At 40.1% G+C, this 23,360-nt stretch overlaps 7 protein-coding genes across 9 annotated transcripts; 5 read left to right on the plus strand and 2 right to left on the minus strand.

Annotated features, from left to right (window-relative positions):
• The first annotated feature begins 719 nt into the window (after positions 1 to 719).
• LOC18028841 (protein TSS) lies at positions 720 to 9,551 on the plus strand. The gene is made up of 23 exons (XM_006412933.2): positions 720 to 1,027; positions 1,151 to 1,212; positions 1,311 to 1,403; positions 1,647 to 1,719; positions 1,819 to 2,172; positions 2,248 to 2,312; positions 2,406 to 2,537; positions 2,622 to 2,663; positions 2,760 to 3,284; positions 3,362 to 3,519; positions 3,723 to 4,236; positions 4,369 to 4,431; positions 4,510 to 4,611; positions 4,736 to 5,044; positions 5,135 to 5,227; positions 5,314 to 5,415; positions 5,833 to 5,937; positions 6,046 to 6,179; positions 6,258 to 6,441; positions 6,651 to 6,782; positions 6,852 to 6,964; positions 7,139 to 7,217; positions 7,314 to 9,551. Exons 1-23 carry the CDS (start codon positions 958 to 960, stop codon positions 9,258 to 9,260), a joined length of 5,451 nt encoding a protein of 1,816 aa, XP_006412996.1. The 5' UTR covers positions 720 to 957; the 3' UTR covers positions 9,261 to 9,551.
• Positions 9,552 to 9,564: 13 nt separating this feature from the next.
• On the minus strand, positions 9,565 to 12,432 carry LOC18028842 (AFG1-like ATPase). 2 transcript variants are annotated; one of them, XM_024150047.1, is made up of 13 exons: positions 11,993 to 12,432; positions 11,822 to 11,922; positions 11,619 to 11,741; positions 11,464 to 11,533; positions 11,284 to 11,370; positions 11,138 to 11,203; positions 10,937 to 11,029; positions 10,776 to 10,832; positions 10,560 to 10,688; positions 10,321 to 10,411; positions 10,143 to 10,231; positions 9,866 to 10,059; positions 9,565 to 9,796 (listed from the first exon to the last, which is right to left on the minus strand). In XM_024150047.1, exons 1-13 carry the CDS (start codon positions 12,260 to 12,262, stop codon positions 9,721 to 9,723), a joined length of 1,446 nt encoding a protein of 481 aa, XP_024005815.1. In that variant the 5' UTR covers positions 12,263 to 12,432; the 3' UTR covers positions 9,565 to 9,720. The 2 variants fall into 2 exon arrangements, with proteins under 2 accessions (XP_024005815.1, XP_024005816.1); XM_024150048.1 differs by having other exon boundaries at positions 11,822 to 11,918; positions 11,993 to 12,071.
• Positions 12,433 to 12,595: 163 nt separating this feature from the next.
• LOC18028844 (cytochrome c oxidase subunit 6b-3) lies at positions 12,596 to 14,089 on the plus strand. The gene is made up of 4 exons (XM_024149696.1): positions 12,596 to 12,750; positions 13,525 to 13,613; positions 13,713 to 13,794; positions 13,888 to 14,089. Exons 1-4 carry the CDS (start codon positions 12,739 to 12,741, stop codon positions 13,939 to 13,941), a joined length of 237 nt encoding a protein of 78 aa, XP_024005464.1. The 5' UTR covers positions 12,596 to 12,738; the 3' UTR covers positions 13,942 to 14,089.
• Positions 14,090 to 14,378: 289 nt separating this feature from the next.
• LOC18028843 (tetraspanin-7) lies at positions 14,379 to 15,983 on the plus strand. The gene is made up of 2 exons (XM_006412936.2): positions 14,379 to 14,949; positions 15,461 to 15,983. The coding sequence occupies exons 1-2, from the start codon at positions 14,443 to 14,445 to the stop codon at positions 15,746 to 15,748; spliced, it is 795 nt and encodes a 264-aa protein (XP_006412999.1). The 5' UTR covers positions 14,379 to 14,442; the 3' UTR covers positions 15,749 to 15,983.
• A 36-nt stretch (positions 15,984 to 16,019) lies between these two features.
• On the minus strand, positions 16,020 to 17,986 carry LOC18028845 (WAT1-related protein At4g28040). The gene is made up of 4 exons (XM_006412937.2): positions 17,403 to 17,986; positions 17,031 to 17,216; positions 16,423 to 16,941; positions 16,020 to 16,330 (listed from the first exon to the last, which is right to left on the minus strand). Exons 1-4 carry the CDS (start codon positions 17,579 to 17,581, stop codon positions 16,135 to 16,137), a joined length of 1,080 nt encoding a protein of 359 aa, XP_006413000.1. The 5' UTR covers positions 17,582 to 17,986; the 3' UTR covers positions 16,020 to 16,134.
• A 1,414-nt stretch (positions 17,987 to 19,400) lies between these two features.
• Positions 19,401 to 21,416, plus strand: LOC18028846. Of its 2 annotated transcripts, XM_024149886.1 has the most exons (6): positions 19,401 to 19,720; positions 20,068 to 20,223; positions 20,452 to 20,547; positions 20,641 to 20,761; positions 20,854 to 21,021; positions 21,275 to 21,416. In XM_024149886.1, exons 1-5 carry the CDS (start codon positions 19,454 to 19,456, stop codon positions 21,015 to 21,017), a joined length of 804 nt encoding a protein of 267 aa, XP_024005654.1. In that variant the 5' UTR covers positions 19,401 to 19,453; the 3' UTR covers positions 21,018 to 21,021; positions 21,275 to 21,416. The 2 variants fall into 2 exon arrangements, with proteins under 2 accessions (XP_024005654.1, XP_006413002.1); XM_006412939.2 differs by lacking the exon at positions 21,275 to 21,416 and having other exon boundaries at positions 20,854 to 21,123.
• Positions 21,303 to 23,273, plus strand: LOC18028847. The gene is made up of 4 exons (XM_006412940.2): positions 21,303 to 21,488; positions 22,437 to 22,521; positions 22,702 to 22,923; positions 23,014 to 23,273. The coding sequence occupies exons 1-4, from the start codon at positions 21,352 to 21,354 to the stop codon at positions 23,077 to 23,079; spliced, it is 510 nt and encodes a 169-aa protein (XP_006413003.2). The 5' UTR covers positions 21,303 to 21,351; the 3' UTR covers positions 23,080 to 23,273.
• Positions 23,274 to 23,360: the final 87 nt, after the last annotated feature.

Raw genomic sequence — 23,360 nt, forward strand, 5'->3', positions numbered from 1 at the left:
GCCCATGTCTACGTTCTGCCAAGAAGTTTTTTTTTTTCTTCTCATATAGCTTATGATGCCTATTATCCAATCTCAGCCTCAGAAGAATTGACAAGACTCAAAATTAGACTAATCTAGAATCAAACAAAAATTCAAATTAAGACTAATCTAGACAAACTAAATATATTTTTTTGTTTCACAAACAAATATAAAAAAGCACACACACTATAACTTTTGTCTTTTTTACTTTCTTCAGATGTCCAAATTTTTATACTTGATATAATCTTATGGCCTAAAAAAGGCCCCAAAAAAGCCAAACATTTTTTTTTTGTTCACAGGAGGATTCATAATTTTTGAGCCAGCACTAGTTTCTACTCTAGTCTCTAGTTTCTTCAAAGGTGTTGTGAATTAAACCCAAACAAATTGATAAAATATATAAAAGCATGGGTGAAATCTCAAATTAGATAATGAAAATACGGGGGAAAATTTTTATTATCCGTATTTAAAACGGAAAGGAGACAAAAAAATAAAATATATAGAGAGATATCGAAGAAAAGATGAAGTTGGTGATGAGGTGTTAAAGAAGCAAACAAAGAAATGAGAGGTCTCAAATTAACTTAGCCTCAAAACACTCTTAAGGAGGAAGAGGGAAGAGCTAGCACCTTATCCTATCCTCTCTTTCTCTCTCTAAAAATCTCTCTATCTCTATTTTTCTCAATCACTATTTGACCCTCTCGTCTCTTGTTTCCTTTTACTTCCTCATTGTCACTCACTACCACCACAAGTCATTTTATACACCCACATAAACAAAACCTTCTCTCTTCTTCTTCTATCTTCTTCTTTCTCTTTCTCACCCTTCAAAGTTCGAAGCTTTAGTGGTTTAATTCAACTCAATCCAGGGCTTAAATTCGAGGCTTCTTTGATCAAATTCAACCTGGGTTTTTGTAACCGCGATTATAAGTTGTATGTCCATTGGTAATGGCTCCTAAAGCTGGGAAAACAAAGCCACACAAGAGTAAAGGAGAGAAGAAGAAGAAGGAAGAGAAAGGTTCCTCATTATGTTCAAATTCGTTTTGGTTCCTCCACGCAGAGTGACAAGTCAATTTTTGCTTAGTTTGCTCATTTTTTTTCCTCCTAATAAAAATAATTAAAAAATTGTGTGGTTGTGCAGTTTTGCCCACTGTCATTGAGATAAGTGTAGAAACACCAGATGAATCCCAAGTGACTCTCAAGGTTTGAGCTTACACTACTAAATAGACATTGATTGAAGAATTATAAATAAAAACTGTTTAAAAGCCGAATATGATTCTCAAGTTGTTGTTGTTGTGAAGGGAATCTCTACGGACAGAATCTTAGATGTGAGGAAGCTCTTGGCGGTCCATGTTCAGACATGCCACCTCACCAACTTCTCTCTCTCTCACCAGGTTTCGTCTTCATGCATATATGATTTTCTCACAGCATTATCGATGATGATTTTGTTAATGGTGTCATCACATATCTTTTCTCGCCGTTGCAAAATTGCTTCTTTTTTTTTTTATAGAAAATTATCCCTTTTTTTTGCTAATGGGCCCAGTAAGGTGTTGCCTAAGCCCAAATAGTGACGTTTATAGCTCTATTTCTGACATTTGCCGCCTAAACAAAAGAAGAAGCATTGTTTTCTGCTGTAGGTGCGTGGCACTAGACTCAAGGATTCCGTTGACATCGTATCGCTCAAGCCTTGCCACCTCACCATCGTCGAAGGTAATCTTCCCTGATCTAACGGCCTACGATTCTCCAATTCATTTAACTTCCCGTAAGATTAGCCACAGGTGATTCTTACCCGTTTCTTTCATTTCGCAGAGGACTATACTGAGGAGCTAGCCACCGCGCACATACGGCGGCTCCTTGACATCGTCGCTTGCACCACCGCCTTCGGTTCGTCGAAACCTCCGGTGTCTCGCGCGTCCACCAAAGACTCTGTACCGAAGGAGTCAGGTTCGAATGAGGGAGATTCTCCGGCCGACAAGGATGCCGGCGATTCAGGTTCCGGTCTCAGCCCTAAGCTTAAGGAATCAGAGAAGAAACTCGTCGGGAACTGTGAGTCTCAGGCGGCGGAAGGTGGGGATAAGGGTGACATCAACATGTGCCCACCGACTCGTCTCGGGCAGTTTTACGAGTTTTTCTCCTTCTCACACCTTACTCCTCCGATCCAATGTGAGTTCGCTTTTCGATTATTAGTCGATCGCTGAGATTGATATCGCTTATTGATTCTCATCTCTGATTTTCCAGATATCAGAAGGTCTGTTCGTCCATCTATCGAGGATAAAGGATTAGATGATTTGTTTCAAATCGATGTAAGGACTCTCCTGAACTGTTTATAATTATGCAATTGAGAAGTTTCGACTGGGATTTAAAATTTTTTGCTACACCATTGTTATCAAATGCAGATTAAAGTTTCAAGTGGGAAGCCGATCACGGTCGTTGCCTCAAGAACAGGTTTTTTCCCAGCTGGGAAAAAGCAGCTTCTGTGTCATTCCTTGGTTGAGCTGCTGCAACAGATAAGCCGGCCATTTGATGCGGTAAGCTTGGTGATAAAAGTTGGTACCTTTTTCTTTTTCAGTTCTGCCTTCTGACTCGCTGGTGATATGTGTTTGTGGCTGCAGGCTTATGACGCTCTTATGAAAGGTTTCATTGAGCACAATAAAGTACGCAAATCTACTTCTTTTTATGTTATATGGTTTCATGGGTAGCTAAACTTGATTAGAAGACTCCAACATATAAGAATTGTTATTCCTTTTCAGTTTGGCAACCTTCCTTATGGTTTCCGAGCAAACACCTGGGTAGCTCCTCCGGTTGTTGCTGATAGCCCATCTACCTTTCCGTCACTTCCAGTGGAGGATGAGACATGGGGAGGGAATGGCGGCGGGGTGGCCCGGTCTTGTAAGCATGACCAAAGAGAGTGGGCAAAGGAATTTGCGATTTTGGCAGCGATGCCTTGTAAAACACCTGAAGAGAGACAGGTTCGAGATAGGAAGGTCTTCCTACTCCACAGTCTATTTGTCGACGTTTCTGTTTTCAAGGCAGTGGAATTAATAAAGAATGTCGTAGAGAGCAATCAACGCTCACCAAAGGATCCTGCTGCATTTGCTTTCCATGAAGAAAGAGTTGGTGATTTGATCATAAAGGTGGCTAGAGATGAGCCTGATGCAAGTGCCAAGGTTGACCGAAAGAGTGATGGGACTCGGGTTCTAGATATCTCTCAGGAAGAACTTGATCAAAGGAATTTGCTTAAAGGGATCACTGCTGATGAGAGTGCGACGGTTCATGTAATTTTGTTAGCCCAGACTGATGTTCTTAGCTTAATTTTTTGGATTTTTTACTGAGATTTGCTTCAATTTCATAGGATACGTCTACCTTGGCGGTGGTGGTTGTCAGACATTGTGGTTTCACAGCCATTGTAAAGGTTGCTGCTGAATTTAAGTTGGATGGGGGCCGAATCCTAGAGGATATTGAAATCGAAGACCAATCAGAAGGAGGTGCAAATGCACTGAATGTAAATAGGTAAAATCTTTTTGTGTTGTATATGCGTTAGTCTTACTGGTTACTCGTAGTTGTGTACAAGTTTCGAGCACCAAAGGTATCTCCATATAATTCACGTTTGCATTGCTTAACATACGTATCTTGGCATGATTGACATTTTGGCATACGATGCATATTTTGAAATAGAAGGTATTTAGCAAGCTTTTTCTGAATATCCTTCTCAGCTTGAGGACTCTATTGCACAAGTCGTCAACGCCTTCTAGCATAGCTCAGAGATCACCAAATGCAGACTCAGAACAAATACGTGTTGCCAAGTCCCTTGTGAGGAAAGTATTTGAGGACAGTCTGCAGAAATTGGAGGCTGAACCCCCAAGAAATACCAAGCCTATAAAGTGGGAATTAGGAGCTTGTTGGGTGCAACATCTGCAAAATCAAGCTTCAAGTAAAAGTGAGACTAAGAAAACTGAAGATGCTAAGCCTGAACCAACTGTGAAGGGTCTTGGAAAGCAAGGTGCACTTCTTAAGGAGATAAAAAGGAAGATTGATGTGAAAGCTCACAAGGCTGAACAGGGCAAGGATGCCCTTGCTAATACTGTTGACAATGACAATAAATCAGAAGCTGCGGATCAGAAGGAACTCGAGAAACAAAATGAGGAAATGGAAAAGATGTGGAAAGAACTGGTGACGGAAGCTGCATATCAGCGCCTTAAAGAATCAGAAACTGGTTTTCATCTCAAGGTTTGTTTGTTCCCCAGCTGACAAGATAAAATATTTGAGGCTAGTAGTAAGCAACAACTTATACATCTCTGGTAGTTTGCTTTTATGAATCTTACCTTGTGTTCTCTTTCTCTCCATGAACCTCCCCCGCAGTCACCCAGAGAGCTGATTGAAATGGCCCGCAAATACTACGCTGACACTGCTCTTCCGAAACTGGTCAGTTCCTTGGACATTTATCATCATCTTTAGGGATAATCCTCAGCTCCTCATAAACTTCGACTTAATATATTGCAGGTGGCAGACTTTGGATCCCTTGAACTCTCACCTGTCGATGGGAGAACTCTGACAGACTTTATGCACACCAAAGGCTTACAAATGCATTCCTTGGGGAGAGTGGTAACCATTTCATTTCATAGTCTTTAGCACCTTCGTTTCAAACTGGACAACAGAATATGCTTATGTATAGAAAAGCAAAGTGCCCCATTTCTTTAGGAATCACTCTTTTCTCCTTTCATCTTAGGTCGAGCTGGCTGAAAAACTCCCTCATGTGCAATCCCTCTGTATTCATGAAATGATAGTTCGGGCATACAAGCATATACTGCAGGCTGTTGTAGCAGCTGTTGAAAACACTGCTGATCTGGCTACCTCAATAGCATCATGCTTAAATGTCCTATTGGGAACACCGTCTGACACTGAGAGTGAATATGATGAAAAGATAAAGTGGACTTGGGTAGAAACGTTCATTTCCAAGAGGTTTGGGTGGAATTGGAAGCATGAAGGCAGCCAAGAACTGAGAAAATTCGCCATTCTTAGAGGACTGTCACACAAGGTTTGCGAATGTCAGTTATTATTATTTTTTTTTCACTTGAGACTATCTAACCTTAGATTCTTCACATGTTGCTTCACTCATCCGTTTTAGGTTGGACTGGAGCTTGTTCCCAAAGACTATGAGATGGACAGCTCATATCCGTTTAAGAAGTTAGATATTATCAGTATGGTTCCTGTGTATAAGGTACCATGCGTAACTATCTTACTTTAGTAATCAGCTATAAAAAGTGAAAACTTTCAGAGACTTAAGAGCACTGCTCTTGTGTGCAGCACGTAGCATTGTCATCCATTGATGGACGCACTTTGTTGGAATCGTCCAAAACTTCCTTAGATAAAGGCAAACTAGAGGATGCTGTCAATTTTGGCACCAAGGTAATTGATATTTTCTCACTAAGCTTTTTATATACTAACCATGTAATGAAGGCTCTTGACTTGTCTAAGTACACTGCTCCGTTCTTTTTCCCCAAAATCTGAATACCAATTCTCGGCCTGCCATCTCTCTATCGCCACCCATTATATTGTCCTTCTGTGAACATTGTTTTTATTTTCTCAGTTTCCTCATCTTTTATCCTTATAAACCATTTTTATTCAGAACTACCATAGACTAACTGAGTAGGCATTTTTAGCACATGTAGGAACCAGCGAGTTTTGTTTTTATGGGGGAGGATGATTTTGCTGTGAAAGAATCAACCCTTCAACTTAATATTTTGTTTGACACTTTTTCACTTGAACGCATTCACTTTTGCTCGAACGGTTTAAGTAATTTGATATTCTGGGATGACTCCATAGGCATTGGCGAAGCTTGTAGCAGTGTGCGGCCCATATCATAGAATGACCGCCGGAGCATATAGTCTTCTTGCTGTTGTGCTGTACCATACTGGGGACTTTAATCAGGTATTCACTTTGAAAGAAATTGGGACTGTGTACAAGGCATCGCTCAGTTCACCTACTTCCTTTGCAGAAATATATCTCTGCTGCAACTAACCAGTTTTGATTTTTCAGGCTACCATTTATCAGCAGAAAGCACTCGACATAAATGAAAGGGAACTTGGCCTTGATCACCCAGACACAATGAAAAGCTACGGCGATCTGGCTGTCTTCTATTATCGTCTTCAGCACACAGAGTTAGCGTTGAAGTATGCTCTCTGCATTTTCAAAAGCCGAAGCCTACAAATTAATTTTTTCGATCTGCTAACATGTTATTGTTGTTGTAGGTATGTCAACCGTGCATTGTACCTTCTGCATCTAACATGTGGACCGTCACATCCAAATACGGCTGCCACTTATATTAATGTAGCGATGATGGAAGAAGGTTTGGGGAATGTTCATGTGGCTTTAAGATACCTTCATGAAGCGTTGAAATGTAACCAGAGACTACTTGGAGCTGATCATATCCAGGTTGGTTTCAAGCAAAGACTTATGTCAAACCGACATCCATAAACTTAAATCTTCCGGATAAAAATTGATTGTTAAAATCCACGACCTATCAATGTCTAAATACAGTGAACTCCCATGCCATGAAGGCCTTGAGCTTAATTAGTAAATTTTACTGTGGAATCTAAATGATGCTCTAAGACATGAATTTACTTCTGTTACGTTTTTTTCAGACTGCTGCAAGCTACCATGCCATTGCTATTGCTCTTTCTTTGATGGAAGCATACTCCTTGAGCGTCCAGCATGAGCAGACCACTCTACAGATTCTACAAGCAAAACTAGGCCAGGACGATCTTCGGACACAGGTGCTTAATTAGTTACGATTTACAGGGAGTTTCAGTCTAAAAGTTTCTTACGCTCCAGAACTGTGTTAGGATGCGACTGCGTGGCTTGAGTATTTTGAGTCTAAAGCTCTGGAACAGCAAGAAGCTGCACGAAATGGTACTCCCAAGCCAGACGCCTCTATTTCCAGCAAAGGCCATCTCAGGTATTAAAACATTTGTCTTTCATATTTTTAGCACTGCTTACAAATTGTACATAGGGGCCAAAATATATAATAGAACTACCAGATATGAAAATTTAAAATGCATAGTACAAATATATTTTTTGGGTAAACTCTTGTCCTGAGTATGTAACCCACGAGCTTTCTTCCCAATAACAGTGTATCAGACCTGCTAGATTATATAACCCCGGATACTGGTCTTAAAGCAAGGGACGCCCAAAGGAAAGCTCGCCTGAAGGTCATAATTACTTTCTGCTGGACTTAATCCATGTTTTTATTGAACTGTTCTCATTAATACGTTGTGACAGATATTTTGATCGAAATGCTCATTCAGGTCAAGGGAAGACCAGGACAAAATCCAGGACCTGTGTCAGAAGAAAATCAGAAAGATGATAAAATTCTGACGCCGACTGATATTATTGTGGAGAGTTCAAGTGACAAAGAGAACAAATCCGAAGCAAAATCTGAAGAAATAAAGGTTGAGAAGCGTGATTTGGAACCTCAAGATCAACTGACGCTAGTTAAGCTCGAGTCCACGGCCAAAGAGGATGATGACTCTGACGAAGGATGGCAAGAAGCTGTCCCGAAAAATCGTTATCCCTCCGGGCGTAGAACCCGTCCCAGCCTGGCAAAGCTGAACACAAACTTCATGAACGTGACCCAGCAGACATCAAAAAGCAGAGGAAAATCCACCAATTTCGCATCCCCAAGGACTAGTTCAAATGAACTTTCAATTTCTGCCGCTGGTTCTACATCACAGCACGCGAAGAAGCTTTTAAAGAGCCCGAGTTTAAACAGAAAGCAAAACAGCTCCAATATAGTGGGAGAAAGACCAGTCAACGAAAAATCAGCCCTGGCAAACCCAGCTTGCACTGAACAGATCAACAAGCCAACTCCGATGCTGAGTCCCGTGAGTGTCAAAGCTGGAAAACTGTTTTCCTATAAGGAGGTTGCACTGGCACCCCCTGGAACGATTGTGAAAATAGTTTCAGAGCAGTTGCCAGAAGAAACGACTGCCTTAGAGACTTTGGATGCGGCAAAAGTCGCAGTAGATGATCCTGAAAAGGTGAAGGCTGAGGATGTTGAGAGTGGGAGTAATCAAGTGGCTACAGAAACGGAAGCGAAAAATGCTGGTAGCGATGAACAAGGAGAGGTGCTTGTTGGTGGAACGGAGTTGATGAGTTCACCAGGAGAAATCAACAATGTGGAAGCCGAAAAGGCAGCAGCAGAAGCATTTCCAGCGGAGACAGCTGTATCAGATGCAAAACAGGGAAAATTTGGGAGAGTACAAACGGCTGAGGAATCAAATAGAGGTCTACTGAATAAGTCACCAACAACAGAAGATACAAATGGAAATGGACCAGCAACCGGAGTGAAGCTACAGAAGGATGTCTCCGATGCTGAACTGAAAGCAGTAGATGGCCAAACAGAAGATAGCCCAAAGTCATCAGTAGCTGCAGATGGAGAAAAACAAGACGCATCCGATGCACAAAAAGAGATGAGCAAGAAGCTCTCTGCTTCTGCACCACCTTATACCCCGACGACCATTCCAATTTTTGGGTCTATTACAGTTCCGGGATTCAAAGACCATGTGGGAATCCTTCCCTCCCCATTGAATATGCCACCAATGCTTCCTGTAAACCATGTACGCAGGTCAACTCCTCATCAATCTGTAACAGCTCGAGTTCCCTATGGGCCTAGGCTCTCAGGTGGTGGTTACAACCGATCTGGAAACAGGGTTCCGCGTAACAAGCCAAGCTTCCCCAGTAGCACTGAGTCCAATGGTGAGGCTAATCAAGTCAATGGCCCAAGAATAATGAACCCTCATGCTGCTGAGTTCATACCAAGTCAACCTTGGGTTTCTAATGGTTATCCAGTTTCGCCAAACGGCTATTTGGCATCTCCCAATGGGGCGGAAATAACACAGAATGGGTACCCTCTGTCACCAGTAGCAGGTGGATATCCGTGTAACATACCTGCACAGCCTCAGAATGGGCTTGTTATACCTACACCACTGGCTTTGGAGGAATTACCTGATACTGAAAGCTCTGAGGAGAAGACTGGAAGCGAAGAGGAGAGCAATAGCGAAAAGAAAGTTGCAGAGGGTGAAGAAGCCATTGCACAAGAAACTACAGAGACTCTTGAAAATGGACACTCGACAGTAGGTGTAGGTGAAGAAAAACCCACAGCACATGAGATATCTGACAAGAAAAATGGGGAAGGACTTGGAGGCAAGTGCTGGGGAGATTACAGCGACAATGAAATTGAAGTCACAAGTTGAAGAAGCAATTTTCTGTTATTGAAGGATTAACATTGAGGCTAAAGGAATGGAGAGAGATTTGGCTCCATGGATGACGTTGAGTCACATAATCAGAGGCGGATCCATGCGGGGTCAAGTAAGTGACACCCCTTACAATTTTAATATTCGTCCAAGTAGAAAATAACTTTTTGAAATAAAAACAATGAAGTTTCAAAGTCGTATTTTGTAAGAATTTCACGAGAATCTTTGTTTCTCGGTTGATTGCATATCATCTCCTTTACTAATGAAAACATGATCGACTTGCATGACAAAGATGGGTCTTTGCTCCAACACAGAGACTTGATTGTGAGATAATTAATGTCAAATATAAGGTGAGACCCATTGTTCGGTAAATAATGGTTACAACAAGTTTGATGGCATTTCCATCACACTATATAGAACTCAGAAGAAGGCTGCTTCTCCTGCACATCACACTATAAAACTAAGAAGAAGGCTGCTTCTCATGCAACATCGTTGAATGCTGTTCCAAGTATTCTTTGCTGTTCATCTCAGTTAATCTGCGGCACGCATCAGAGATCAACAGTCGAAACTATAAACAGAGTTAAGCAACAGTTACTCGATCGTACCTGCTAATGGTGCGGTCTTTAGCAAAACCAAGCTCGTTGTCTACACATAGGTCGAGATCATCACTCTTCCTTGATCTTGCAGAGGTTCTAGGTGCTATTTGTTGCGCATCAGATATTGTCACTATTCTCTCCAGCAGTTCTACGGGGCTACCCTCGGCTGTGCACAAGAGCCTGGCTTTGGTCTCATACATAACCTGTAAGTAATTGAGAAAGCAATATTGTCAAAAAGAGATTCCTGAAAATTCAATGTAGAAAAGAGAGGTGAAGCGAGATATACATCAACCAGCGTCACGAAACGGTAAGCTGCAGTCCTATTGTGGAGCCCGAACATGGGTACACCTTCCAGAGCCAATGTATGAAATTTCTCTGCAGTGAAATTTCCATCTCTAAGACTCAGCAGCATGAAAGAGCTCTAGTGCAATGACAAAAGTATGATGTTTATGGTGTTTACATACTGAATAATCCGAGATAATCCGCTGCGCCTAGGGGTCTATCACACAGCTCTTCAAAAAGAAAGTAGGCACACCCATTGGCAGCCAGTGGAACCTGGCATTCATCAACCGATATCAGATAAGCTATTTATTGGAATGGTATCTGGAGGTTTTCGGCCTAATCAATAACCGAATCCACTTATTAGCTCAAAATTGTGAACTGCAACAAGTAGATGGATCTGTGAAATAAGAAGCAATAAAACCTGCAATTTCCTTCCCATTACTACTTCAACCACTTGAGGACCGGCCGGTTCATCGCCAACCAACTGTTGAAACTTCTGTTTAAGAAGGCCAGAAATATCCTTTCCAATGAAGTAGAATCCCTCTTCAGCCTGCACCCAAGAGTATATAGCTATAAGATTATATTCACCTTGCAAGAAAACTAAGACTGAGTTACTAAGGGAACTGAAATCACGTACAGAGGTCAGTTTCCGATAGTCCACAGATGAACCAATTTCACGAACCACACATCTTTCCTACAACAATTGCTTTTTAGTATCAGAAACGGAGCATAATGGATCACATCAAATGTGTTCAGGGCGTTGATACTTGATAGTAACAGTCATTTGCATTTGCATACCTTTAGTGTGGAGATAAACGGAAGGAATAGGTCCCTCTGTAAACCCCTCTCATAGAGATTATCTGGAGCACGGTTTGATGTAGCAACAAGAACCTACACTTGCCTCCAGTTACCGACATGAATAAACTTTTAAAAAACTGTAGGTGTAGGTCCAGTAGGTTTGAAGAGGTGAGAAATACGAAGCTTGTAGAAATTACTTACAATGCCATTGTTAAACAAGTGTCTAAAGAGACGGTGAAGTATCAGAGCATCAGCTACATCGTTGACCTTTTAAAACAATTAAAGCAAGAAAGAAAGGTGAGCTAACCTGAACAAATCTTTACACAGTGAAGATGAGAGTCACATACCATGAACTCATCTAAGCATAGTAATATAGCCTCGTCGGCTATTTCCAGGCCAACAACCTCAAGTGGATCTTCAAGCCCCTTGTGCTTCTGCAGAAGATATTTCAATGACAAAGAGTTGAGTCCCAGAGCTTAAATAGCAAGCCTTAGCTTAAAAGGGCAAACTTGGAACTGGAATCTTACTTGCAGGCGGCTATGAACACTCAGCATGAAATTGTGAAAGTGAATCCTTTGTGCTCTCCAGCTAGCTGGCCTATCACGGTTTAAACAGGATCAGATGAATCCATAAGAAAAAAAGAATATGAGGAAAATATATGAAATTGTGATGTAGTGCTTACAATTGATGAAAAAACAAGTCCATGAGCATTGTCTTTCCAGTTCCCACTCCTCCATATAGATATAAGCCTTTGACGGGAGAGACAGAGGAGTGAGACACGAATTTGTTCCAGAACCAATTACTCCTGAGATATCAAAAAATGAAATCTTTATCAACATTTCAACACAAGCTTCGTCTAATAGTAGTGAATGAAAATTATGAAACCTAATGGGTTTTGCAGATGCGGAATAACGATCTAATCGACAAGCATCAGCGGATTGAACAAGCTCGTCGTAGAGTCTCTGAAGCTCTTTTAAGGTACCTAGCTGCAACAAACAAGCTTCAGAATCGATTCCAATAGAGAATGACCAAAAAAAGAAAGATAGAGGAATCTACCTGACATGAATCTCCATCCAATAGCGCTCCAGCTACGATTCTGCGTTCATACTCCACTAGAGGCCCTGCAACCTTCTTATCTCCATTGGGATGTGCAATAGAAGAGAAGGAAGAAGAAGAGAAAAGGGAATGATGGAGAACGTAAACAAGGGACGAAGAAGGCGAGGTGGGATTGATTGGGATCAAAGAATTATGAAAAGGAGGGAAAGCGTATCGTTGATGCCTAGAGAGTAGAGTTACGCGGCGAAGGGAGAGAAGAAGCGAGCGCATGGTGGTGTGAGATTCGGGAGCATAAGAATTGAGATGAAATCGGACGATGACGGATTTAACGATGAAGCAGACTCGCAACGATTCACTGTTGAACTCTGAACTGCTCGAGACGAGACTGTGGAAGTCTCAAAGTCTCAACTGAAGTGGAGATCCAACAACCCGAAATGAAATTGCCCAACGTTAACCGATTCATATCATATCCTTCCACTAAACCGAATGGTTATGTTAGATGGAACAAACGGATCGTACCACAAACAATAGTCTGAAACACCCACACATTAAAAAAAAAAAGGAAAAAAGCATAAAATCTTAGGCCCAAACGGGAGCCCAACATTGAAATCGGCCTCATTGGCTTTTTCTAGTCTTCACCGGAGAGAAAAGTTGGCGATTTGCAAACTGCATTTTCAATAATCGACTGCGTCTCCTCTTTTCTCCTACCCAACCAAACCTTCTCATTGTTCGCCTTCGGATTAGCCATGGAGGACGAGGTAACCCTTCGATCATCTTTTATTCTTTATTCGATACACAGACGATTTTAGCTCTTTTTACCGCCGGAGGTTGTAAATAGGAATCGAAATTTTTCTTTTGAAAATTCGACCTCCATTTGAGATCTGATTGATCACTTCTTATACTTACGTTAACTTCGATATCCATCAGATTATTTCTATGGAAATCGGTTTGATGAAAATTTAGCTCCTTGGTGATCTGGCTTTTCCACTCATCCTCTCCCGTTTCTTTTTCAATTAATGACCTGGTGGTAGAGAACACCCTGAATTTGTTTTTCCTTAATAGATGAGAGAATTCTTTGGATAGAGAATAAATACATCTGATTGCATTAGAATTGTATAATAAGGGTGGTGGATTTTCTGGCAGATTATTTTCTTTAACACAAGTTACACAACCGTTGTTTGTTGCGTGTGCGGTGTGTTTCAATATGGTAGAGTTAGATAAGGAATCGAAGGGAATAAAGGATGATGCTTTCAATTCTAAAGTATGTTGTTGAATAGAGAAGAAATATATCTGATTGCATTTGATTTGTATAATAGGGATGAGGATTTTCCGTCAAATCGTTTTCTCATGTGCGTGGTTCTGTTTGCTTGTGTGATTTGTTTACATATGGCAGAGTTAGGTTAGGAAATGAAAGAAAAGAAAAGACATTGTTTTTATAGTTGATCTCTTCTCTCACTCAGTCTCATCTTTGTGAGTCACTAGGTAGTGTATCTCGGTGTCTTACTTATCGTTTTGTATTCCTCTTGAATTAGATCGAACTGAAAACTGCTCCTGCTGATTTCCGGTTCCCTACAACGAACCAAACAAGGCACTGCTTCACTCGTTACATTGAGTTCCACAGGTAGTCTTGTTTAAACGTTACATTTGACTTCCCTAGGTACTCTTGTTTGATTGACTCTTTAGTTCATTCTGTCTTAAAAAAACAAAACCATCTCTGCAGGTGCACAACTGCAAAGGGTGAGGACTCCAATGAATGCGAGAGGTTCGCCAAGTATTACCGTGCCCTCTGTCCTGGAGAATGGGTTTGTGCTTTTATGCTTTTTGCTCTGCTACTTGATTATCATTTTTCATCTGTCTCTACCCACATTCATGATTATGCGATTATCTTTCCGCAGGTTGACAAGTGGAATGAGCAGAGGGAGACCGGAACTTTCCCTGGTCCTCTCTGATTCGAGCAAGAAAAGCTCTCTTTATCATTTTCTGTTTTTGAGGCCAAATGGTCCTGTTGATGATCTTTGAAATTCAACTCTTTCCTTTGTTCAGCACTTTCTTTTGGTGATTCAATAAATAAATTGGAAGACATTCTTTGGGGATTAATCCTTTGAGTTTTTTTTCCAGAGACCTCAGAAACTTGGACCTGGATACTACAATTTTAATTCTCAAGGCAGTTTTGTCAGTTTCCAACAATCTGAGGGTGTAATCTACAGAAGCTTTTCGTCGAGACAAAGTTTTTAACTGAATACGAGTAATTACTAGTTAACCTATTTTAAAGTGTCTTAGCTGTCTTGAAAACCAATTTGAACCTTTATTAAAAAATTCCCAACAGATTTCGTAACGGACAAAACTCCCATTTTGCGTTTAAGTTAAGATCTGAGAAGCCAGCGATAAGTCCCCTTTTAGTTTCCGCTTTGGACAAAAAGTTTCTTCTGCCGTAAAGACCAAACAAAAACATGGTTCAGTGTAGCAACAATGTTCTCGGGATCCTCAATTTCTTCACCTTCCTCCTCTCAATCCCGATTCTCATGGCCGGGATCTGGCTCGGCCAAAATGCAGCCACCGAGTGCGAGCGTTTCCTCGACAAACCAATGGTGGTTCTCGGGATCTTCCTCATGTTCGTCTCCATTGCAGGCCTCGTCGGAGCTTGCTGCCGCGTCTCCTGCCTCCTATGGCTCTACCTCTTCGCTATGTTCGTCCTCATAGTCCTCGGATTCTGCTTCACCATCTTCGCCTTCGCCGTCACCAACCGCGGCGCCGGCGAGGTTTTGTCCGATAGAGGGTATAAGGAGTACCGCGTCGGCGATTACTCCAATTGGCTGCAGAAACGAGTCAGTAACGCTAAGAATTGGGATCGGATCAGGAGCTGCTTGATTTACTCCAACGTGTGCTCCACTTTCAACAGTCATTACTCTAGCATCACCGTTAACGAATTCTACCAGACCAATCTCAATGCTCTTCAGGTTGACATTTCTCGATCCAATTTTGTTCATCTGAAATTGAGAATTCCGCTGATTTTCCCTTTTTCAAATCTCATAAATCTGGCTTTTTTTTTTTCTTTTAAAAGATGAGATTTATGCTGCTTTTTCCTCAAAGTAATTTTGCTTTTTAGAACAAAAGCTTAATTTTGTGCTCATGGATACAAACACAATAGCCTTTTCAAAAAGATTTTAGAAGTTCCTTTTGATCTGAAGCCTTTTAACAAAAAAGAAAAAAAAATTCCTTTTTTCAGCGTCTCAGATGAGTATGAAAGGCTGCTTTTTTAATAAATTCGAACCAGTTGGGCAGTAAGAACAATAGTGATGCTGTTTATCTATTACACTGTAAATGCTGGTAATAGTTAGCTGCATCTTCTTATGTATCATTGGATTTAGTACTTTCTGAGCGATAATGTGAGCCGTTTCATTTTTATATTCCAGTATATTTGATTATCACCAAGCCCACTCTTTTTTTGTTGTTTTCTCACTTGTGTAGTCTGGTTGCTGTAAGCCGTCTAACGACTGTAACTTCACCTATGTGAGCCCGACTAATTGGACCAAGACCGCTGGTCCATACACAAACGACGACTGTAACGTCTGGGACAACAAACCAGGAACTCTATGCTACGACTGCCAAGCCTGCAAGGCCGGTCTGCTCGAAAACCTCAGAAAATCTTGGAAAAAAGTGGCTCAGGTGAACATTGTCTTTCTCGTATTCCTCATTATCGTCTACTCCGTTGGTTGTTGCGCCTTCAGGAACAACAGGAAACGCAGCTGGTCTTAGATCCTTTATGCGTTGAGATAGCAGAGATGCCCTCCAACTAAGGACTGAGACCAAAGGAGATATCTGAAGTGCCATCATCCGACTAAGTAAATGTAGTCCTTTAAAACAACTCCTTGATCGCTTGTCTTGTGTGTGTGAGGTTGCATTTCAATGTATTTTCTCTGTTAAACTTGCAACATATGTCTAAATGAGTTTACAACAGCACTTGCTTTGTGCTTTTATTTCGAGTCTTTTGTGCGTGGAGTAGCTTCTACATCTGCTAACGAGTGAGTTTTGTGAATCAAGTTCCATTTCATTTTGCAGTTTTCCTTAAAAAATCCCCACATGTTTTACTTTGTTTTGTCAAAACTTCCCCTTACACCATCTAGAACCGACTTTAATAGAACTCACATGAGAAGAGGCTCTAAGAGCTCTGAACTACGAAAGGCCTTATCAACAATCACGACAGGAACACTGTCAGATTGGGAGAGATTGGTGTGTTCATTTTGCAATTTCAGGTCTTTAGCTTCTTCTTGATAGTCTTCGGATTTGCCCCAGAGAACAATGTAGAGACCAAGAATGACCGCCAAAGCGCCCAACAAGCTGGAAAAAAGAAACGAGCAAAACAAGAAATGTGAAATGAGCTTGAGAACGAAGATGGCAGTAATGAAAAGAGAGACAAATATGAGGCATACCTCCCGAGGTAAGTCTGTTCTTTCAAATACAGAGCACCGAAGAAAGTGACGATGACTGTAGAAAGAGGGTTGAAGAGGGCAGAGAAAAGAGGTCCTTTCCGCGAGACACACCAAGCTTGTAGAAAGAAAGACACCGCGAGTTGGAATCCAGCGAACATGCAGCATGAGATTTGCAAGGAAGAATCAAGCTTCCAAGACGGTAAATCAGTCTTGCCAAAGGCGAGAGCCATGAGGAAAGAGGATACGGTAGCCATGAAACAAGTGCAAGAAGAAGTGTACAAGTGATCATCACAGTGCCTGGCAATGGGAACCTGAAGGATCAACCAAAGGGACCAGACGAATGTGCTAATGAGAAGACAGATGCAACCGAGTAACCAGTTGGTGTGGTCTTGGTGCAACAGAGCGTTGAGCAATTTGGGACCTCTGAGAAAGGTCATTGCCATGGCTCCTCCCACGCACACACATGTTCCTATAACTTTTGCTAAACTTCTCACACTTCTCCTCCTTATCCTCTCTAACCTGAAACAAACGTCCAGTATCATAACCATAAAATACTCAATCCACGAATATAAACGCTACATATTTGATATAAAAAATTTAACACAGACCCAACAATGATGGAGATAATAAAGGTGACGGCAGGAATAAGATTTGTCATGGCACAAGCCATGGATGATGAAGACAAGTTAATCCCTGCAAAATAAGCGTTCTGATTCACAGTCACGCCAACAACAGCCGTGAAAGCCACCCACCAAAAGCCTCTAACTCCAAGAGAAGGTTTGTTTGTCTTCCTCCTATTTACCATTCACAACAAAACGTTCAAATGATATGTAAACTAGTACTGTAGTTAATGTATATGCAAACCGGGATAGCTTTAAATACGTATATACTAGTATGAACCGTACATGGATATTCAGTTCAAGTCTAGATCGATATTCTTGGTAATCGATGCAATATCTATAGTTAGAACAAAAACTTACCAAGCAGAGAAGAAAGAGATGGGACAGATGAAGAGAGTGGCGAGGGCTTGACGGTAAACGACGAAGACGGTGGGATTGAGTCCTTCCATGAAAGCAGCTTTGGTGAAAAGTGCAACTCCTGCCGTTAAGAACTGCAGCATCACTAACGCCATCACCGGTTTGTATTTCTCCATCTCCATCTCCTCCACGCCTCTCTCTCTCTCTCTCTCTTCTTTTTCTTTTAAGATCCAATATATATATATATATATACAAATTAATCTCTCATTATACGTACATACGCTCTCGGCTGTATATATATCAAACTATATGTAAATACAAACATATCCATGTGTCGAGCGTGTGTGTGTGAATCATGTGATAGATAGTATCAACAAATCTGGCAGCCGCGTAATGAGGTAATATTCAATTATATCTATTAAATATCTAGATTATGCATGTAGCTAGGCCTATAATGGTAAAATCTCGAAAAAAAAAAGAAGAAAACAAAAAACTATATATGGTGAAATGAAAACTTTAACAACTTAACTAAAGATCTTGGGGTGGTAAGAGAGATTCAGAGCTTTTTTCATCTCAGGCAACTGGATCCATATATTTTTGCGTTGTAAGAACAACAATATATATATATATATATATATATATATATATAAAATGAGTGATTACGGTTTCGAAGTTCCGCATCACAAAATAAGCAAGAAGTACCTGTTTTATTTTATTTTGACATCAACAAAGAAGCCAAATTGTCTTCCATGCATGAGTCACAATCGATGCTCGAACCTAATTTTGTTTTAGTACGTTATACGAAGATTGGTCTGGTCCTACTATTATGTATTATACTATGCTTATCACATGCATATAATAATAGATGATAATATCCCACATTTGTTTTATAGTGTTTTTTTTTTCAACTTTCTTTCTTTATATATAGAAGTAATTTATTTTCTTTCGTTGGGTTTTTTTCCTAATTTGTTTGGGATATTTTTTTATATTATTTGGCAATAAGATATGTATTTTTTCATTAAACAATACACAATCGAATTTTAATCTCGATGTGTAAGTTGTAATATAAAAATTGACAATTAGCTTCGCGATTGTCAATCACAATATTATCCGGAATCACCATTTGTGTGATAATACGTTCCCTGGCTTTGTAAACTGTACAAAAACAAAACTCGCCACTTAGGAGGTAAGACGCATGTGATACGTCTCGTTAACATTTTTATGTATATTTTACATACTGGTGTATTATAGGGCACACAGAACAGAATTATTGATATAGATAAATGACCATATGCGTGAACGTGTCGTAGGTAATTAGTCTACCTGTCTTCTTATGTCTCTCCACCAATAGTAGAGTAAGTTTTCTTTCTTGAAATGATTTCTATTTCTCCATTGGTATTTGTGGACCAATAAGAAATGGATGCATGAGAAGAGATGCAATCATAGGATAATGACAAAGACTCTGACTCATGATACACGTCATCTTCACATCTTCATGCTAATCCTTCCATACTCTGTAATTATTACTTTATTTGGTAAACTATATAGCTTCGAGTAACACATCATCATGCATGAACCAGCTCTACTTTGCTCATCTTAGCAAGATGTGGATTACAACTTGATATCTTTTTTTTTTTATTTGATTGTATTAAGTAATACAAACTAATCCAACCTTATTTCTATATCAACCAAAATTCATTTGGTAAATTACAAATACTATAAATAACAATAGATAAATCAAGTAGGTGCATTCAAATGATGAACCCAAAATCAAACCTGTGTTGTTGCGATAAGAACAATGTTTTTTTCTCAAGAATAATAAATAAGATGATGTGACACTAAAAAATATGATTTACAGTATCTTTTTGTTTGTTTGTAAATATGACATTGAATTGTGTGGCTGCACTTTCTTTTGGATTATATTTCCAGATAATTTTTTTTTTCCGAAGGTAACAAAAAGGAAAAATATGGGCTCAGATTGGGCCCAAATAAAAAGCCCAAATATTTGAGCTTGAAGCTTAGCAAGAAGCAGAGGACGTGGTTAGTCCGCGAAAATGGCGTTTCTCTGTTCGTCTCTTCCAAGCTCCTGCTCTATCGCCATTTTCGGCGAGTCAAACACAGATAGATTCCGGTCGTCTCCTTCGATTCCTTCATGTAGGTTCCGGTTACGTCCGGTCAATGCCTCGCACATTTGTGCTCCAGCGATCGACAGGTCGACGATCGTCATATCCGAAACGGCGTCGGAGGATGAGCTTTGGGCTGCAGCTTGCCTCCGCGTGCGGACCTTCAACGAATTAAATCCTTCTGCGTACAATATCCAAGTCAGTTCTTCTTTCTATTTCAACTTTTTTAATTTGTTTGAGAAAACTTAAGCTGTGAATTTGAACAAAATTTGAGAATTCGTCTCATGACTCATGAATGCCACTCCCTTAACTTTGAACCGATAGTTCATTGCTGGAATTTTGGAACTCATAAAGGAAATGAAAAATTTATGAGGTATCATTGGACTGTGGGGGTGTACATAGTCAAGAAGATATCTAATGAGATCGAAGTCATGTTATCATGTGATTGGTTTGGAGTGTTTCTTTGGTTTGAACTTTGAAGTGTTTTTGGTTTTATCTTTTGTTCTTATTGCTGATGTTACATTTTTCTGTTCAAGTTTCATTAGGATCACAGAAAATACTTGGCAGAGCGTGAGTTCGAGGCGCTTAAGGAGAGAATATCAGGAAAGAGGGAAGGGTTTACGCGGGTCTCCTGCGTAAATGCCACCCTTCCATTGTCGCAACTATCAACCTCTTCTGAGGATTTATGCTCTGCATGTAAGGTCTGTCTATTCAATTGGTGTTTTTTTGTGTGTTACATAAGCATCTCTAGTGTATTTTGGAGAGTTTCCTTATAATCTCTATATGTGATATCCATAGTTTGTCCAACTGTCAAATCGGTGTTTCTTCCTTTGTCTAGATAGACTGCTTCAAAGAGATTGTTGCTTTGGATTCTGATATGAATTTGCGTTATGCTTCATCTGTTTTCTCTGTACGATAATGTTACTCAGTTCTCTGATGGCATAGAAGACAGAGTTGTGGTTGGGAGCCTTGATCTTAACCAATGCCGTTGGCTGCCTGATGAAATCGCTGGAACAAAACCAGAGGTATTTCATTTGTTGTTGTCCAATAATGCTAAACTTTGCATATAAACAAAAAAAAAACTTGGCAATTTTGATAGTAGTCATTTTGTTATGCAGGGGTTTAATGTGGATTTTGCGAGGGCATACTTGAGCAACGTCTGTGTTGCGAAAGAGCTGCATCGTAATGGAGTTGGTCACAAACTCATTGAAAAGTCTAAAGGGGTTGCTAGAGAATGGGGTAAGAATGTTTAATCAAACCCATCATCACACTCACACACGCACTATTCCAAATTGGACTTGAAAAAAAAAAAGAGTTGTGGAATGGTTCAGGAATAACGGATATGTACGTGCATGTGACGGTGGACAATGAAGCAGCAAAGAGGCTATACATGAAAAGTGGGTTCGAGCAAGAGAGCGCTGAGCCGGCGTGGCAAGCTCGATACCTCAACAGGCCACAGCGGCTCCTCCTCTGGCTCTCCCTTCCCACCTCCTGAAAATGTATATCTTTTTATTATTCCAAATTTGTATCATATTATTGGCATTCAATAAAATAATTCGCAACAGGATCACATCTATTTAAAGGCTTGTGATGTGTTTCTTCTAGTCCTAGAATTAATTCCCTAGCCTGAGGTAAAATGTGATGTTAACCAACATTCTATAAGCACTAATCACCCTGTGGAGCTTATAATTTTATATTATTGGATAAGTTTTAAGATATTTTTTTGTATTTTATTTTCCTGGTTGGTGGTAGGAAACGACAACGTTTCAACTGGCCATTGGTTTCATTCTCCGAACGAAATATAAAACAGAGAAAAGCGCTTCGAAAATATGAAAGGCTTAGAAATGGTGGTGACGTCTTTCTCTTCACCGCCGCCTATCTTCTTCTCCCTTGGAGCTGATCCTCAGATTTCTTCTTCCAATGGCCGCTTCGCGTTACCCTCGTCTCTATTTTCCTATTCTCTCATGTAAGTCTCTCTCTATCTCTGAAATCCGTTTCCTCTTCTTCTCGAGTTACATTTCTCCGTCCTCATATTCTGGTTGAAAGTTTTAGATTTTCGGAATGAACAGCGTATGTAGTGTTTTTCCTGGTAATTTTTGTTCTTCATGTTCTGGGTTGTCATTTTCTGCTGTTACGCGCCACTAAATTCTCTGTTTTTCCTTTGAATTTGTAAAAACCAGAATCTAATTTGGGTAACTGCCACCAGTGAGATTTCTCCTACTGTGACTTTGATTTTATTTATTTATTTAATTGAATGATGGATCCGTGGTTTTTACCCTTTTCTGGAAGAAGCTGTTTATGCGTATTGCTTCAAAGCCGTCTCCTTTTTTTCTATTATCATGTTGAAGATCCAAGTAAAATCAAGTGAACAGTTTATTATCTCGTAGCAGTTTGATTCCAGTTGGATCTGTTTCATTCCACATATTATACTTGTAATGTGAATGTTTCTCTTGCGTTTGCGATAAGTTTACTTCTTGATACCCATATCTTCACACTCTTGGTGTATTGTTTAATTAAAAGCGTCGCATTCGGAATTAGTCGTTTTTTTAATCACGAGATAGTGTTCCTCTTATTCTGCATTTCATTCTTTGCCTTTTCTTCTCTTACTTACGTGTCCTGCGTTTGTTCCCTTCTATTCCATTTCCAGCTTTATTTCTTCTCTAGTGTTGCCTCGTCTCTTGAATCCTTTTATGACATTCATCTGTCCAAGATGATGTTAAGATCATGTGGAAGAAAGTTTGCAGGCTTAGTTTATCATGAAAGTCTTTTGGTTCTTTTCCCATGTGAGACTGACTCTTCACATCCAGCTCAAGAGTCATAGATTAAATGTTATCATTTTCTATCATAAATAGATACTTTCCACTATATTATTGGCCTCTAGTCATCATATCTTTGTGTATGTGTGGTTTTTCAGAAAGGGACTAAGAAGACACCAAGATGCAAAGCTGGTGGGAAACAGAGCAAGAGGTGTACCAGTTCGAGTCCTAGCAAATCCAAATGTATAATCTTGACCCCTTTTTGCAGCGATAGATTAGCTTTTCCATACGCTAAACAAGAATAGTTCACTTTGTAATGGTAAAACTAGGGTCGAGATCGTTGTTATACTTTGTAATACTCTGTTAGTGATAGTAGGATGGTAAATCTCTGTTAAATCTCTGCCATGCCGAATGTTCTTGTAGGCATCTCCTCCTCCAGGGAAAGGAAAGGTAAAAAAAGAGGTATTCATGGTAGACCCTCTTGAGGCCAAACGGTTAGCAGGAAAGCAAATGGAAGAGATCAAAGGCAGAGAGAAGCAACAGAGAAGGCGTGAAATTGAGGCGATAAACGGAGCTTGGGCAGTCATTGGACTCATGATAGGGCTTGTGATTGAAGCTCAAACAGGGAAGGGTATTCTGGCTCAGGTATTATTCTTTTACTTCATGATAGGGCTTGTGTTGTTGACAAAAGAAAGGCTTTTACTGAGATTGTGTGTTTTGCTATTTTAACTGCAGTTGGCTGGTTATTGGTCTGCGGTTCTGCATATTTTCATTCCAGCAACACAGAATCTCCCACAATAGACAAAACATTGACTATATGTCTTGTTGAGTTTTCATTCGTTTTACTCTACTCTCTATAGTGACAAAAATTGATGTTGTTCATGTAAGTTGTTAACAGTGTCACCCCCTCGACTATATGCAGACCAACTATATACACGTTTCGGTTCTATAAGATGATTTGGATTGTATTCATATTTTGTAGATTCTCCCACTATGTCATGTGATGTGCCAAATTTAAAAACTTTTACATGTGTTATTTTCCTTCTATGACTATATGCTCGATGTCAAGTTGTGATCTTTGG

Source organism: Eutrema salsugineum, unplaced genomic scaffold, assembly GCF_000478725.1.
Source record: "Eutrema salsugineum unplaced genomic scaffold, Eutsalg1_0 scaffold_1, whole genome shotgun sequence".
NCBI classification, from domain to species: Eukaryota; Viridiplantae; Streptophyta; class Magnoliopsida; order Brassicales; family Brassicaceae; genus Eutrema; species Eutrema salsugineum.

Coding starts and splice junctions, on each gene's coding strand:
- LOC18028841 (XM_006412933.2), top strand. CDS start 958: ATGGCTCCTAAAGCTGGGAAAACAAAGCCACACAAGAGTAAAGGAGAG. Junction 4,612..4,735: donor TGCATTCCTTGGGGAGAGTG/GTAACCATTTCA, acceptor CTTTCATCTTAG/GTCGAGCTGGCTGAAAAACT. Junction 5,045..5,134: donor TTAGAGGACTGTCACACAAG/GTTTGCGAATGT, acceptor CATCCGTTTTAG/GTTGGACTGGAGCTTGTTCC.
- LOC18028842 (XM_024150047.1), bottom strand. CDS start 12,262: ATGCGCTCGCTTCTTCTCTCCCTTCGCCGCGTAACTCTACTCTCTAGG. Junction 10,833..10,936: donor CGTTTATCTCCACACTAAAG/GTATGCAAATGC, acceptor CAATTGTTGTAG/GAAAGATGTGTGGTTCGTGA. Junction 10,232..10,320: donor GGATTATCTCGGATTATTCA/GTATGTAAACAC, acceptor ATTTCACTGCAG/AGAAATTTCATACATTGGCT.
- LOC18028844 (XM_024149696.1), top strand. Junction 13,614..13,712: donor CGTTACATTGAGTTCCACAG/GTAGTCTTGTTT, acceptor CCATCTCTGCAG/GTGCACAACTGCAAAGGGTG. Junction 13,795..13,887: donor CCCTCTGTCCTGGAGAATGG/GTTTGTGCTTTT, acceptor ATCTTTCCGCAG/GTTGACAAGTGGAATGAGCA.
- LOC18028843 (XM_006412936.2), top strand. CDS start 14,443: ATGGTTCAGTGTAGCAACAATGTTCTCGGGATCCTCAATTTCTTCACC. Junction 14,950..15,460: donor CCAATCTCAATGCTCTTCAG/GTTGACATTTCT, acceptor TCACTTGTGTAG/TCTGGTTGCTGTAAGCCGTC.
- LOC18028845 (XM_006412937.2), bottom strand. CDS start 17,581: ATGGAGATGGAGAAATACAAACCGGTGATGGCGTTAGTGATGCTGCAG. Junction 17,217..17,402: donor ATCTCTTTCTTCTCTGCTTG/GTAAGTTTTTGT, acceptor AATGGTAAATAG/GAGGAAGACAAACAAACCTT. Junction 16,942..17,030: donor ATTATCTCCATCATTGTTGG/GTCTGTGTTAAA, acceptor CGTTTGTTTCAG/GTTAGAGAGGATAAGGAGGA.
- LOC18028846 (XM_024149886.1), top strand. CDS start 19,454: ATGGCGTTTCTCTGTTCGTCTCTTCCAAGCTCCTGCTCTATCGCCATT. Junction 19,721..20,067: donor CTTCTGCGTACAATATCCAA/GTCAGTTCTTCT, acceptor AAGTTTCATTAG/GATCACAGAAAATACTTGGC. Junction 20,224..20,451: donor ATTTATGCTCTGCATGTAAG/GTCTGTCTATTC, acceptor AATGTTACTCAG/TTCTCTGATGGCATAGAAGA.
- LOC18028847 (XM_006412940.2), top strand. CDS start 21,352: ATGAAAGGCTTAGAAATGGTGGTGACGTCTTTCTCTTCACCGCCGCCT. Junction 22,522..22,701: donor GAGTCCTAGCAAATCCAAAT/GTATAATCTTGA, acceptor ATGTTCTTGTAG/GCATCTCCTCCTCCAGGGAA. Junction 22,924..23,013: donor GGAAGGGTATTCTGGCTCAG/GTATTATTCTTT, acceptor TTTTAACTGCAG/TTGGCTGGTTATTGGTCTGC.